Below are 16,310 nucleotides of genomic sequence, written 5' to 3' on the forward strand. Positions count from 1 at the left end.
GAAACACCCGTACCCGTAGAAGTGGGTGAAGGTTCTGTGGTACTGGAGTTTAATCGTTTGTTGTAAAATGTCGTGAGGGCAACGATTACTGCTCAGTCGCAGTCGACACCACAACTTACAGTTCAAGTTAAGGAGACGCCAGCTCAGAAGCGTCTCAAGATCATAAAAGGGTTTTCTCAGTTGATGCCGGTAGTGTTTGAGGGCAGTGCGGATCCAATGGTAGCAGATGACTACTTGGATCAAGTTGAAACCCAACTAACCTCAATGGATGTGACAGAGGATCACTTGAAGATCATCCTAGCAACTTACAAGTTTGCTATGGATGCCAAGGTTTGGTGGAAGTCGATCACCAACCAGTACAAGATTGAAGAGATGAGTTGGGACAGGTTCAAGGAGCTATTTTATGAGAAGTATTTTCCGCTTTCCAAAAGATGGGAGTTACAAGACCAGTTTCATAATCTTATTCAAGGGAACATGTCAGTCGCGGAGTATGAGAACAAGTTCACCTCACTCTCCCGTTTTGCTCCAGAAGTGGTGAGAGATGAAGCTAATAAGACTCGGAAGTTTGTTTCCGGTCTTAATGATCGGATGAGGCTGTTGATCATGGCACAGTTCATTAAGGTTTATTCTGAAGCAGTGGAAAGGGCTTTGATGTTGGAGGCTGATAATAAAGAGAAAGATGCAAGAAGAGAACAATGGAAGCAAAAGAGGGGTGCAGGGCTATCTTCATAGGGATCTTCTTGGAAGAAGAACAAGGGTGGTTCATCTCAGTTTCAGGGACAACAGTCTACAAGATCTGCTCCTACCACTCCTATGCCAGCTGGATCTGACAGGAGTGCAGTTGTTTGTTATCAATGTCAGCAGCCTAGGCATTACAAGTCCAGTTGTCCGATGAGATCGTCTTCAATTTCGTCAGCTCCGAAGGCTTGTTATGGGTGTGGCCAGCAGGGTCACTTGATTCGTGATTGTCCAGGCCAGGGAGCAGGCACAGGTAATGGCAGGGGGTCACGACAGAGGCCGTCTCGGTCGGCTACAGTTCAGTCAGGTTTCAGACCGCCACCACCACAGCCTGCCATGTCTTCACAGGGTTCACGGTCAGTTAGGAGGGATACTCCTACTATGTTAGTGCAGCAGTCAGGTGTTCAGGTTGGCAGTCCTCAGGCACAGGTACCACAGGGACGTGTTTTTGCATTGGCACAGACCGATGCATCTTCTGGACCGTCAGTTCTTCGAGGTATATTTCCAGTGTTTGGTTGTTGGGCCCGTGTTTTGTTTGACTCTGGTGTATCTCATTCTTTCATTTCATCATCATTTGCACTTGCATCGGGGTTGGAAGTTAGTTTCTTGGAACGGGTGTTGAGTGTTGATACGCTAGTTGGGGTTTCAGTGTTGTTGAGCCGAATTGTGCGGGAGTGTCCCATTATGATAGTCAGGCGGACTTTCGTGTTTGACCTTATCCTCCTGGAGATGACTAGCTTTGATGTCATTCTCAGGATGGATTGGTTGGCTTCATTTCATGCCACGATCAACTGTTACAGAGGAAAGGTTACAGTTTGCACTCCCGAGGGAGACTGTTTCTTTTTCGTGGGAGATCGGAGTGATTCCCACATTTCATCGTTTTATGGAGTTCGTGGACGAAGTTATGGTGATTACTTCTTGGCTAGCCTTATAGCCGAAGAAGATGATGTTGGGAAAGAGGATTATCCTGCGGTTGTTTGTGATTTTCTGGACGTGTTTCCGGAGGATTTAACAGAGTTGCCTCCACACCGAGGAGTGGAGTTCTCTATTGATTTGATGCCAGGTACCGCGCTGATTTCTATGGCACCATATCGAATGGCCCCAGTTGAATTGGAAGAATTGAAGAGGCAGCTTGATGATTTGAGGATGAAAGGTTTCATCCGACCGAGTGTGTCACCGTGGGGCGCACCGGTCTTATTTGCTAAGAAGAAAGATGGATCTTTGAGGTTGTGCATTGATTACCAGAAGTTGAATCATGCCACCATCAAGAACAAGTATCCATTGCCAAGGATAGATGATTTATTTGATCAGTTGAGGGGAGCCAGTTATTTCTCAAAGATTGACTTGAGGTCTGGCTATTATCAGTTGCGGGTTAGGGATGAAGATATCCCGAAGACAGCATTCCGTACATGGTATGGACACTATGAGTTCGTTGTTATGCCTTTTGGCTTGACTAATGCGCCAGCGGCATTCATGGACTTGATGAACCGCGTCTTTCACGATTACTTGGACTAGTTTGTGGTAGTTTTCGTGGATGACATTTTTGTATACTCACGGACTCGGGAAGATCATGAGGTCCATTTGAGTATTGTTTTACAGATTTTGCGGGAGCACCGATTGTATGCCAAATACGAGAAATGTGAGTTTTGGCTACAGGAGGTGAAGTTTTTGGGGCATGTTGTTTCAGAAGGTGGAGTATCAGTTGATCCATCAAAGGTTGAAGCAGTTTTGACTTGGGAGCGACCCAAGAATATGTTTGAGATCCGTAGTGTTCTTGGTTTAGCGGGTTACTATCAGAGATTTGTGAAGGATTTCTCCCGTTTGGCAGCTCCTATGACCCGTTTGACCCGGAAAGGGGTCAAGTTTGTCTGGAATGAGGCCAGTGATTCATCTTTTCAGGAGTTGAAGACGAGATTGACTACAGCCCCAGTGTTGGTGATACCTGAGCGTGGCTTGGGTTATGTGATCTATTGTGATGCTTCACGTGACGGGTTGGGATGTGTGTTGATGCAGGATGGTAGAGTAGTGGCTTATGGGTCTCGACAGTTGAAGACTCGCGAGTACAACTACCCTACTCATGACCTGGAGTTAGCGGCAGTTGTATTTGCCTTGAAGTGTTGGAGACATTACTTGTATGGTGAAAGATTCGAGGTATTTTCAGATCACAAAAGTCTCAAGTACCTTTTTTTCCCAAAAGGACTTGAACAACAGACAGAGACGATGGGTTGAGTACTTGGAAGATTACAACTTTGATTTGCAGTATCATCCGGGCAAGGCGAATGTTGTAGCTGATGCCTTAAGCCGAAAATCTCATGGAACTTTGGCCAGTTTAGCTATTCGGAAGTGGAAGATGCTTGAAGATCTGGCAGAGATGGGATTACAGTGTTTTGATGATGATGGTTACAGTGAGTCGGCATTCTTATTTAGTCTTGTGGCTCAGCCTACTCTTGTTGTACGAGTGATTGAGTCACAGAGACAGGACCCGGACTTAGATGCCATCCACGCTTTGATCTCTAGTGGTGAGACAGTGAAAGATTGGGCCTTGCATGCAGATGGGGGTCTACGGTTCAGGGGTTTGTTGGTGGTTCCCACAGTATGTCGTGAGGATGTCCTACGGGAGTTTCACACTTCTCGTTTTGCAGTTCATCCAGGTGGTACTAAAATGTATCACAATTTGAGACGTCAGTATTGGTGGAGCGGGATGAAGAATGATGTTGTACAGTTTGTGGCTAGATGCCTTACTTGTCAGCAGGTGAAGGCCGAGCATCAGAGGCTAGCAGGTTTGTTGCAACCATTACCTGTAGCGCAATGGAAATGGGAGCATATTGCTATGGATTTTGTGACAGGTTTTCCAAGGTCACGAAGGGGTAATGAGTCCGTATGGGTCATCATTGACAGATTAACCAAGACGGCTCACTTTTTACCTATTAAGGCAACAGATGATGCAGAGAAGCTTGGTGTATTTTATGTGAAAGAGATTGTAAGGTTACATGGAGTCCCTGTAACCATTGTGTCAGATAGGGATGCTAAGTTCACTTCGAAGTTCTGGGAAGGACTTCAAGCAGCGTTTGGTTCAGCGTTGCATCTTAGTACGGCATTCCATCCACAGACAGACGGTCAGTCAGAGCGTGCTATCCAGATTTTGGAGGATATGCTTCGGGCATGTGTACTTGATTTGGGAGGTAGTTGGGAGGATCACCTTCCACTTATTGAGTTTGTCTACAACAACAGTTATCAGGCGAGCATCCAGATGGCTGCATTTGAGGGGTTGTATGGTAGACCTTGTAGGTCTCCTATTTGTTGGACTGAGGTAGGCGAGACAGCCGCCTTAGGACCTGACATTGTACTCGAGACTACTGAGAAGATTAAGTTGATAAGACAGAGGTTACTTACAGCTCAGAGCCGACAGAAGAGTTATGCGGATAAGCGGAGACAACCATTATCCTTTGAGGTGGGAGACCACGTTTTTCTACAGGTTTCTCCACGGAAGAGGTTGATGAGATTTGGGAAGAGTGGCAAGTTATCGCCACGATTTATTGGACCATTCAAGATTTTGGATCGGGTAGGAGAGGTTGCCTACAGACTTGCTTTACCATCACAGATGGACAGAGTTCACAATGTCTTTCATGTATCGATGTTACGAAAGTACGAGCCGGATCCATCTCACATTTTGAGTTGGGTTGATGTGGATATTGATGAGGATGTTTCCTACGAGGAAGGACCAGTTCAGATCCTTGACACTCAGCAGAAGGTGTTGAGGAACAAGACGATACCAATGGTGAAAGTCCTTTGGAGATACCACGGAGTCGAGGAGGCTACTTGGGAGCTCGAACAGGAGGTTCGGTCCAAGTACCCAGCGTTGTTTTCTTCCTCAGGTATATCTTGATTTCGGGGACGAAATCCTTATAAGTTGGGGAGATTGTGATAATTCTAATTTTTAGCATTTTAGAATTTTATGAAAATTCGTTAATGCAAGGGCATTTTCGTCTTTTCACTTTACCATCCGGGTTTATGGTTGGGTCCAGTTACATTTCCTACATTTTAATTTATGTGGTGATGTAGCATTTGTATGGTGCAATTGTATATTTGTGGTGTAATTAGAGACAAAAAAAAATAAATAAAGAGAAAAGGAAAATAATTTCAAGTGGCGCCCACCACTAACTTATTTGGCCAAGAAATCTTCTTTTCTTTCTCATTTTCTTTCTCTTTCCCGTATGCTCTCTCTCCCTCTCGGTTCCTTCTCTTTTTCTTTCATTTTGGAGACAAAAACTTTGAGGTTTGATTACTCAATCATCTTTCATCGGATTTAGAAACCGTTTGAGGCGAAACGAAACTTGTAGCGAGCTTTACGCATCCATACTATCAATTTCCATATTTGAGTCTTCCTTGGAGCTCGAATTTGGAGGACCTATTCTAGGGATTTCGGCTTGGATTGTGAGGTAGGGACATCTTAAGCCATGGAATCTTGCTCTATAATGAATCATGCTCCTCTATGTGTGTTATAGCATGTTTAATTGTTGTTGATTTTGATTAAAATGATTTAATTGACAACATGCTAGTTATGTAAATGTGTATAACATGGTTGAATGAAAAGTATGTCTATGTGATGGTTGTTTACATTTTTTTTTGAGGTTACTAACATGCTATAATGATGCCATGAGAACATGCTTATTTATTATTGTGCTAAGTTCCCATTTGTCATTATATTGAGATCATGACATGAGCCTACATCTCATTGGGTTGCATGAAAAAGGGAAGTGGTTGTCTTGAAATGAAAATGGGGATTTGGGAATGAATGTTTTGGAAAAAAATTGGTTTTGACAAACCCGGTCGCTGCGGGGTTACCAACGGGTCAGAGGTTAATGTAGCCTAGGGAGGACTAGGGAGAGTACCCTAACGTGGTTGAGCTATTCGGGCCCCTCGACGGTGCCACGGGGTCACCAAGGGCCTAGGGACGGTAGCCAATCCTCCTCTCGTCGCGACGGGGTTACCAAAGGGGGTTACATTAACTTTGAACGTGATGGTTTTGAGAATGAAAACGGGGAGTGACTTTAGCATGCATTGCATCTCACTCCATTTGCATTTGTGTGTGATTGAATTTGACTTGTACTTGTATTTATTTTTCCCCTTCAATGCATGTCCCCAATCTCCCATTGGCCTATGCTTTATTTGGATTCACTAGGACACAAGAATTGTGTCTTAAGTGTCACCTGTTGAGCTATATGCTCACCCCTATATCTATATATATTTTTTTCAGGTCTTGGAAAGGAACTGGTGGATGACAACCCACCTCAAGCTTGAACGGCGTTAGAAGTCCACTTTTGTATCTTTGTATATTCCCCATTATTTTGTAAAACACTAGAAGTGCAAAGATGTATAATTATTTTGTGGAACTTTGTCATGTAATATAACTAAAGTATTGATGATGTTTTGGATGGGGATTTGATAGTATGCAACTTGTTGATGAATGGATGGATAATCCTAGTTTGAAGCATTGTCTAGATTAGTTGGTTGTATCATTATCTTTTGTTGCCGTGAATTCGGAATTTGAGTCATGACAGGTTAAAAATGCAATTAAACAGGTTGTGATAGGCTTATTTTTAGGGGAGGTCATGCCGAATTTTTTTTGTTTATAAAGTATTAGTTTTGAGTCGTTACATGCCAAACAAAGTAGCAAAAATTGTGTGGCTGGTACGTTAAAGACGAAACCAATGTCATCGGTGACTAAAGAGGTAATTCGGTCATGTTTAATTGAGAAAGTTTTACCAAATATTCGAGCTAAATGGCCTTGTTGTAGTACAAAGGAAACAATTTTTATTCAACAGGATAATGCAAAACCACATGTAAATCCCTTGGATGCGGAATTCTTAGAAGATGCAGCCAAAGATGGGTTTGATATACGCTTATCATTTCAACCTCCAAATAGTCCGGATTTGAATGTGCTTGATCTTGGGTTTTTTAGAGCGATCCAGTCACTTCAATACCAACAAGCTCCCAAAACAGTCGATGAGCTGGTTGATGCTGTAGAAAAAACTTTCAATGAATTACCAACGGAAGCTCTCAATCATATTTCCATAACATTACAGCAATGCATGATTGAAGCAATGAAGGTTTATGGGGGAAAGAATTACAAATTACCACATATGGGGAAAAATCAATTGGAGAGAGGAAAATCTTCCTTCTCAATTGTGCTGTGAACTTGATGTTGCTGAAAGAGCTCTCATTCATCTTCAACAGGGATGATACTTTTGTAAGCAAAGCGAGTTCCCCCCCCTCTGATATGTTTATTATTTGGACTTTAATTTGATACAGCAATAAGTTTAAAATTAATTTTTTTTGATAGGTTTATGTGTAGACAGTGAAGATCACTGCATGAAGTCAGTTGAAAGCAAGGGAAATGGTGCTCTGTTCTCCAACTTTATTTTTGTACAGTATATGAATATTTTAGTGTTAATGAAGCTAAGATAGGTGTGGTTGTGCTTTGAATTGATGTTAGTTTGATTCAGGTACAGAGAAGGCCTATCACTGGGTTTTTGTTATTTTGGTTGTTCTAGGTTAATTTTGGTTTTTGCTAAACTGATGCTTTTCTCCATGCCATGGGTTTCATGGTGAATGAAAGCTTCTTCTGCAATTGTACATATGTAATGACAATGAAAAACCATATATATTTTGTTCTTTTGTAAATTTCTCTCTTCAATTATTTCATTTTATACGGTAGCATTTAACCATTGGAGTATCAAACGAAGAAGAAAATGAACTCTACTCCGTTTTTCATATTGACAGCTAAAATTTCCATATACTGAGTATGCATCTTTCTGTACTTAAAATAAAAATAAAAATAAAAATAAAAATCCTGGTGTTGACAGCAAAAGGTTTTGGCCATAGTCTTTAATGAAGCCGGAGGATGGTCACCATGCTAATAAGTCCATCAATGTTAATGAAACAAGCAATGTCGAACCTGTTGATTCGGATGCTAGGAAGGTAGATATTGTTAGCCATATGCCAAATCACAGTCCATTTATTTTGATGATAACAAATTGTGAAGTTTTATACTAATGCCTTAAATTAAGTTTTTATGCAAGGTTTAATTCTAGAGCAGGACAAGCGCCAGGACAAGTTATGGCATGACTGATCATCATACTCAAAGGAACAAAAACCTCTAAATATCACAAGGACCTCATGATCAATACATGCAGAGGGGTAGATAGGATGGTGAGGGGTTTAGGACAATCTGTCAAAGTATTGATGAATAAGCTTAAGTCATTCTATCATACATATATTCACTTACACATACACATACACATACCATCCTGCTTATCAAAGTCAAAACAGAGAAAAGAAAAATTAAAATGCAGAGTAATAGAACTTCACGTCGACATGTACAAAGGAGATGTCAACCGAATCACTCCAGTAGCCAAAATCAAGAAGCTGAGCTTTTTATATTGACTGGATAAACAAGGTGTCAACCGGTTTTCACAAGTGTCAACCGGTTTGAGAAAGTGTCAACCGAACCACTTAAAAACGTCGACCGGTTTAAGGCTAGAAGTCGACTGGTTTTCAAGAAAATGTCGACCGGATTCAGAAGGTGTCAACCGATTGAAGCGCTGCACTTCATGTCGATCGAAAACATAAGGCGTCGACCGGTTTGTTTAAAAACCGTTGACCGGTTCATCAAGATGTCAACCGGTTTGTGGGAATAGGTTGACTGGTTTGAGGAGACATCGGCTGGTTTACTCTTGGAATTCAAATTTAAACTCATTCATTCAAGCATGTTTTTTCTTATACTGTAACATTTAGATGTTATCAATGGTTGCAGAGTTTGTCTTTGCTGCATAAAGTCCAACAACTTCTCTTCTTTCAAACTTTCTTCTTCAAACTCTCTCAAGCTTCAAGGAATTAGGAGGGTATAATTTTTCCAAGGTGGATTTGCCAAGCATTTTTAGTTCACAGGAAAAAAAAAAAAAAAGTTTGTTTATGCAATGGTGTGCCTATGTCCAGTTTGAGTTTATTTTTATGGGTTCACGTTGACTTCTCTTTCAACTTTAATTGTGGGGTCCACAAGAGCTTTGCTTTTTAAGAAGGTTTGATTACTTTTATAATTTCAATACAAAGGGCGTATTAGGAATATTAAAAAAAATAGTGTATTGGATTTTGAAGTATGACACTTATTTTGGGACAGCCAAAAAAAGAATGTAGGGTACTTATTTTGAAACGAATGAAGTATATATTAATGTGATACTTTGAGATAAATAGGATTAAAAAAAAAGGAGGGGTAAAGTTGTCTTTTTTTATATTTTTAACGAAACTTTTATGGAAAAATAGAAATGGACTTAAGTGACAGTTATTTTCGAAAGATGTTTGAAAGTGATATTTGGCCAAATCTGAGGGGGTGTCAGTGAAATTAACCCATTAAATTATTACTGTATATTAGTATTGTTTTTTAGGCTGATATTATAATAATATATTTTTAATAAAATCATGTACCTTATTTTCTTTAATTTAATTGTTGAAAATAAAATCAATTTTGTCTTTGTAGAAATACAAGCTGTGATGTTCGGCATACCTAAACTAAGTCAGAATTGTGATTAATTGTGGCTAAATTAATAAACTTTCATTGTAAAGTGTGAATTTGGGCGATCAAAGTATATAAAACAAAATTATTGAAATTATCAAAATTCTTCCAGAATGTTTTATTACAAATGGGAAAAATATGAGAGATGAATCAGATGATGTTACTGGTATAAAAAGCTCATGAAATTAGGGGTAGAATCTTCATCATGGATGATAAAATGAGTATCTGATATCCAGGAACCGATGGCTAAAACGAAGTTTATTAAGTATATATACACGTGCTCCTAAGTAAACTTGAACCCTCAATTTTTTACTATGGCATCATGAATGATATAAAAAGTATTTGATATAAAATAACTAATTGCTCGGATGAAGTTCAATAAGAAATACACCTATATGCTTTTACGTAAACGTAAACTCCCAATCTTATACTTTGAAAGGCGAGAAACTACTACTAGACTATTATTTTTGATAAAGTTCAAAAAATAAGTACACAATCTGGTGTTTAAAGTCTCCATTGAGTATAATTTCTCACCAGACTTTCTTTAAATTATAAGAAAAACATTTCCCAATTTGTGAAAGGCTTGGAATGGATATCCCATTAGTTGGCGTGAGTTTGGCTTTCATTCATAATGCAGAGATGCGGCCTCGGAGACGAGGAAGTTTGAGATGGGGAGTCTTGATCACACTTCGGTGTGATGGGACTGAGACACGTGTGGAGCTCAATGGACTCTCCGCAGAAGTAATTGTCTATTGATTCAACAGTTATTCACTACGAACTCGTACATAATATTGTATATATTCCTTCCGTCCCATTTTAAATGTTGGTTTTAGAAAATATGACTCGCGAGTACTATAAATATGTTATTAAGTCCATCACATATAAAATGTAGTGTAAAAAGTTATAACTTCACCAACTTTATTTCATTCCATATTACTTCACATAATAAATTATTCACATTCTAGTGGTAGCTTTGACTATATTAAAATGGAAAAAGATGGTACATCCAATATTGTAGACATGGAAGATGTTTGTTTGGAAAGCAATGTTGATTATTTGTGTTATTTTTTTCAATAGGAAAGATGTTTTTATACAGTATCCTAGAAATTTAGTTACTATTTACATTTGGATAAAAAATAGGATAGATTTATAGTCTGAATTTAAAATATACTAATAATAATAAATAAATAAATTGTACGTAAGTTACATCCAATGGCCCTCACATAAATGGTAAGAAGTTATATCTAATTAATGAGACTGCAAAGGCCAAGAAAGAAAAATGCTATATTACTTCCTTTCTAAAATAAATGTTTTTTGTTTTTTTAAATCCAAATTTTTTAAGAGAATAAATTTAAGTATTTTAATACAATTAAAAATATAAAGGTGAATATTTATTTTGAGAGGGTAGGAGTGTTATGAAGACTTTGGATGTTGGTCAGTCAACGGAAGGTCTTCAACTGACTTTTTTTTTAATTGGATGTGGTGAAAGAAACCACCAAACAACAATTGTTTGGGGCATCCCCATTTAAAGCGCAAACAGGTTGGTCGAAAAGTAAATTTTGACGTAAATGATACATACAGCAAAAAACTTCAGTACTCTACTGCAAGAAGATTTTAATTACTTTCCTTGTATTAATGATGTGGTATTTTTATTTATTTATTTATTTATAGATGATACTTACACATACATATTTTTATGAAGGCTTGAACTTTTGATTTTTATTTGAGAAGTAAGAATTTGATATTAATGAGAAGAAATAAATATACTGTGTTATATTGATTCATGTGAAGACAGATACTCGTTATTGGTCAAAAAGCATCTTCGGTGGTTCAGATAGTGACTAACTTCCAGGAAGGAGGTGATGGAATCCACTATTGTGGTAGCCGAAACGGCAAATTCCCCTGCTACATTACAATATCTCGCACCTGTATTGAATGGTTATGTTGACAAGAATATGACCCTTAATTGAATGAATAACATGATACAACCTATGAAACAAGTTTAATAAATAGGTCATACAACGTTAAACACAACACAATTTTGTCTAAATGTATTTGGCATTGACTAATGGTAGGCTACAACTTTGGAACCACCGTTTAATGAATATGGCATTAACTAATGAGACAATGACTAATAGTTAGTAGTCGTCTTCTTCTTTCTTTCCATTCATTCTTCCAAAAACAGAGAGAGAGGAGAGAGAGAATGATTATTCAATTGGTGCTGCAAATCGCACTATTGTTGTGGCCAACACTAACAGAAGCATCATCAGCATTAGCTGAAGCATCACTAGCAAAGCCTGGTTGTCCAGACAGATGCGGAAATGTTAGCATTCCATACCCATTTGGTATTGGAGCCAATTGTTGTTTGAATGACTCTTACTCGTTTGAGATAATCTGCAACAAATCTTTCACCCCACCCAAACCATTCATCACTAGCATGAACCTTGAGGTGCTTGAAATCTCGTTAACAGAAGGCACTGTTCGTGTCAACAACCCGGTAATCACTTCTAATTGTGATGACAGCGTTAATAATCAAGTTGTGGACTTGATCGATACTCCTTTTTACTTCTCAGACACAAACAACCGATTCACGGCCATGGGTTGTGACAACCTCGCCTTGATCGACTGGGAAGGAATGGCCATAGGGTGCGTGTCCAACTGCAATTTTACTTCAACAGATAAAAGATGCCTTGGCATCAACTGTTGCCAAACCACAATCCCTCCTACACTGGACTTTATCAATGCGTCTTTCAGAAGCATAGATTCAAACAATGATGATAAAGAGTGCAAATATGCCTTTATGGTGGACCAAGAATGGTTCACTGACCTGACCGACCCCTATGCCGTGCGGGAAATGAAGGTGGTCCCTGCTGTGCTGAGTTGGGCAGGTGTATATGAGATGTGCCATACATTGGATGCCGACAATTCTAATGTGTCTGATAGTTCATTATGCGGCACTAATGCTTACTGTGTCAATGAAACTTACCTATGCCTTTGTGACCCCGGTTATGAAGGAAACCCGTATTTCCTTCATGGATGTCAAGGTAAAGTACAGCAATTAATAAATTTTCAGTTTAGTTATGCCAATAGTACTTGAGTTTATCTTCATCACCAAGAACAGCAAACACCCTAGCCACTTGTCTGTATTAAATTTTAGGATAAATTACACTAACCTCTCCTGAAATTCGAGAGAACCAACAGACAATTCAAATGCAGCTAGCAATCAAGAGCAGATACTCTTCACGAGATGGTGCTGGAAATTATGTTGGTGATGATTCTGATCAGGGAACGGACTTAGGTAGAAGTCAGGGGGGCAATTGCCCTGCTGAAATATTTATTTTTAGTACTAAATTTTTATTTTTTAAATTAAATAAAATTATTTAGCTATAAAACTATATACTTGCCCCCTTGGAGTTGAAACAAAAAATCCTTGTTGCCCCCTCTTCTCATGCGTGGACCAGAGGCGGCTAGCCAATAAGAGGGCCTTAATTTTTATTTTTATTTTTATTTTTACACATTATATCTTTCCTAAAATTTTTATTACCCTCTTATTATCACTCCAACCAATAACCAATATAAAGGTCCCAAAATTTGTACTCAATAGAAAGACCCAAATTTTTTTTTTTTTTTTTTTTTAATATTATAACTTCCTTAAAAAATTTATTTGTATCAATTATTAGATCCTTAACAAAGATTTAATAGGGGCCAAAAGATTTTATCTTTATCTTACCTCTTTTTTCACTCTCTCTACTGTACACCCCCTTGGCCACTCTTCTCTCTCATTAGTATTGTAAAAAACCCCCCCACCCCCCAAACATGAATTTCTGGGTCCGTCCTGTTTCTTATGAATGTGGGTATTCTGATGATGAATGATGAGGGATGTTAGAGAGAGAAAGAAGTGGATGAGAGGAGATTTTAGAGAGGTAAAAATAGGTAAGGAGATGATGTTAGATTTTAGGGTTTAGGAAAGGAAGAGGAAGCCGACGGCACAGTTGGCAAAGGAGCTGAGTGGGGAAAATAGAACAAGTTGAAGGGAGAAATAGATTAATATTAATTTATTTAAATATAATAAATTTGTCTGTCGATTATATATATATATATATATATATATATATTAAATTAATTCAATTTAATTAGCAAAAAAACTATAATTTTTTTGGTAAGGTCCATATAATTACTCCAGTATATGAGTATATATATATATATATATGCATTGATGTAGATTACATAGAATTGTAAGGTAATTAATGTCTTCTTGCATAATATAATAGGTAGTATATAAATATTTTTAACTATTCTAACAGTCAATTGATGAAAGGGGTGGTTAAGCACACATACCAAACTTCAAAAGAGATCAAACTAATAAACTCCAGATACTCTATTAGCATGTAATTTGACAAGTTAAACCATAGAAGATACAGTGTAATTTACCCTAATTTTAACAATATGTACACAAGTTATAATCTATTGTTACTCTTCCGTGTATGCCTTGAGTACTCTGTATGTAGTCCTGTGCAGGCGTGTAGACAAACATGTTAATAACATATTTTGTTTGATTTTGCATGTCAGATATCGATGAATGTGCGAGGGATGATACCAATCGTTGTCAGATGAACTGTGAGAATACGCTAGGGAGTTACAAGTGCAATTGTCCACCTGGGTACTCACCTTTTGGACCTGATGGAAGTTATTGCTATAAACTGGAGGAAGGCAACAGAAATGTGATCATTATTGCAGGTACAAACAACTCCCCACGCCCAGGCGATCAATTCGGTTTGAGCCCATATAAAAAAGAACTAAATTTTGAGCCAAAATGAAGAAGAAGAAAAAAAACATAAAACTACTATAAAAATGATTTTTTATATTTTGAGTCAGCATGATTTTTTAAGCTCTACAAAACTACTATAGATAGGAACACACTATACAGTAAACAAGTGTAGGGAAGCTATAAAAATTTCCATTTACACTATAGGTATATGAAAATTTCAAAATTCAATATACAAAAATATATTTACAGTATAGTTCATTAGGATGTATATTGAAAGTGGTACACTTATGTATTCAAAGTAGTTCTTTTATGTACTAGAAGTAGTGTGCATTAGTATTAAATATGTGAGATGGTGAACAATAATTTTATATGATTATAAATGCTTTACAAAACTTGTCATTTATACGCATTGAACTTTGAGTTTTTATATAACTGTAATAAAACCTCATAACTGAATATTTGGACTATTAGCTATACAAGTATTTTTCACTCAAGCATAAATTTTTTAGGCTGCAAAGGTGATTCTTTCCTATTGAGTTCTGCAGGTACTGGAACAGGTTTCGGAATACTATTTCTACTTGGTACATGGTGGATAATTAAACTAGTGAAAAGAAGAAGGAAAATTAAGCTCCATGAAAAATTCTTTAAACGAAATGGGGGTCTATTATTACAACAACAATTGTCTTTAGGTGAAGGTAATGTTGAGAAAACCAAACTCTTCTCTTCAAAGGAGTTGGAAAAAGCCACTGACCACTTTAATGAGAATCGAATACTAGGGCAAGGAGGCCAAGGTACTGTTTACAAAGGGATGTTAGTAGATGGTACGATTGTAGCGGTTAAGAAGTCCAAACTGGTGGATGAAAGCCGACTTGAACAATTTATTAATGAGGTGGTCATTTCATCACAAATTATCCATAGAAATATAGTCAAGCTACATGGATGTTGTTTGGAGACTGAAGTACCTTTGCTTGTTTATGAATTCATCCCTAATGGAACCCTTTTCCAATATATCCATGACCAAAATGAAGACTTCCCTCTTTCCTGGGACATTCGTGTTCGGATTGCTATAGAAGTTGCAGGAGCTCTTTCCTATCTACACTCAGCAGCTTCCGTACCCATTTATCATCGAGACATCAAGTCCACAAACATATTGTTGGATGATAAATACAGAGCAAAAGTGTCCGACTTTGGGACTTCAAGATCAATTGTAGGTGATCAAACTCACTTGACCACAAAAGTACAAGGGACCTTTGGATACTTGGATCCTGAGTATTTCCGATCAAGCCAGTTTACTGAGAAAAGTGATGTTTATAGCTTTGGAGTAGTTCTTGTTGAGCTCTTAACAGGACAAAAGGCGATCTCATCAGCCATATCTGAAGAATGGCGAAGTTTAGCAGCATATTTCATATTGACGATGAAGGAGAATCGTCTGTTTGATATTCTTGATGTTCGAGTAGTGAAAGAAGGTGGGAAAGAAGAGATCATGCGAGTCGCTAATCTTGCAAAACGATGCTTGAACTTGAATGGGAGAAAAAGGCCTACAATGAAAGAAGTTGCAATAAAGTTGGAATGGATTAGAATGCCACATGGAGCATCGCCGCTATTCAACAAAACTATGAAGAGGTTGAAATAGCTGACCTTACTGGGTCTTTGGATGCTGCTTCAACTTCGACAAGTTTTTATCAAGATAGTAGTGTATTATCGTCGTTAGATGTCTAATATCTATTATCAAAGTAAATATGGTGGTTGTGGGTTTGTTTTTTCCCATAAATTACGTGTCCTTATTTGAATAATAGTGTATAAGCACTGAAAGATGTACCTACTTCTGGTGTTTAAGAAATCATAATCAGCAAGAAAAGAAAATTTTACTGTCCTCTATATTATTTTCCATCTTGTTTAAGCTAGTCATGATGAGAAATATGCTTAACATATCTTTCTTTGAAGTATTTATGGATATCATTTTGTATCTAAACTTGAATTTTATACGATGCTTTTTTTATTGGTTGAATATGATACATCTCTTCTGTTGTTTTCTTGTGCTGTAATTGAGAACTGTCCATTCTCAATAAGAATTGACGCATTCTCTTTTTCAAGATCCCTATATAGACCAATACAATCGACACAATACCACAAGATGCACCAAATTCTACTAGTTCAATATCAACCACCCAAAGAAGATGGTCCAAAGATATTGTGAGACCCCCTACTTTCGGAACACGAGTTGATCAAGTC

At 38.0% G+C, this 16,310-nt stretch overlaps 1 protein-coding gene and 1 long non-coding RNA gene across 2 annotated transcripts; both read left to right on the forward strand.

Annotated features, from left to right (window-relative positions):
• The first annotated feature begins 5,104 nt into the window (after positions 1 to 5,104).
• On the forward strand, positions 5,105 to 6,189 carry LOC132298817 (uncharacterized). Its single transcript, XR_009479966.1, has 2 exons — positions 5,105 to 5,177; positions 5,996 to 6,189. It is a non-coding gene; the product is annotated as an uncharacterized LOC132298817 (long non-coding RNA).
• Positions 6,190 to 11,513: 5,324 nt separating this feature from the next.
• Positions 11,514 to 15,711, forward strand: LOC132301683 (wall-associated receptor kinase-like 10). The gene is made up of 3 exons (XM_059798920.1): positions 11,514 to 12,354; positions 13,880 to 14,047; positions 14,624 to 15,711. The coding sequence occupies exons 1-3, from the start codon at positions 11,514 to 11,516 to the stop codon at positions 15,709 to 15,711; spliced, it is 2,097 nt and encodes a 698-aa protein (XP_059654903.1).
• The last annotated feature ends 599 nt before the right edge of the window (positions 15,712 to 16,310 follow it).

This window comes from Cornus florida, unplaced genomic scaffold, assembly GCF_030987335.1.
Source record: "Cornus florida cultivar Cherokee Brave unplaced genomic scaffold, ASM3098733v1 CherokeeBrave_3.0.0_Hap2_Chr03, whole genome shotgun sequence".
NCBI lineage: Eukaryota > Viridiplantae > Streptophyta > Magnoliopsida > Cornales > Cornaceae > Cornus > Cornus florida.

What these genes read in the sequence shown, in the direction of transcription:
- LOC132301683 (XM_059798920.1), top strand. Translation starts at nt 11,514, where the DNA reads ATGATTATTCAATTGGTGCTGCAAATCGCACTATTGTTGTGGCCAACA. An exon ending in TTTCCTTCATGGATGTCAAG is followed by an intron (nt 12,355 to 13,879) that starts GTAAAGTACAGC and finishes TTTGCATGTCAG; the next exon opens with ATATCGATGAATGTGCGAGG. An exon ending in AAATGTGATCATTATTGCAG is followed by an intron (nt 14,048 to 14,623) that starts GTACAAACAACT and finishes TGAGTTCTGCAG; the next exon opens with GTACTGGAACAGGTTTCGGA.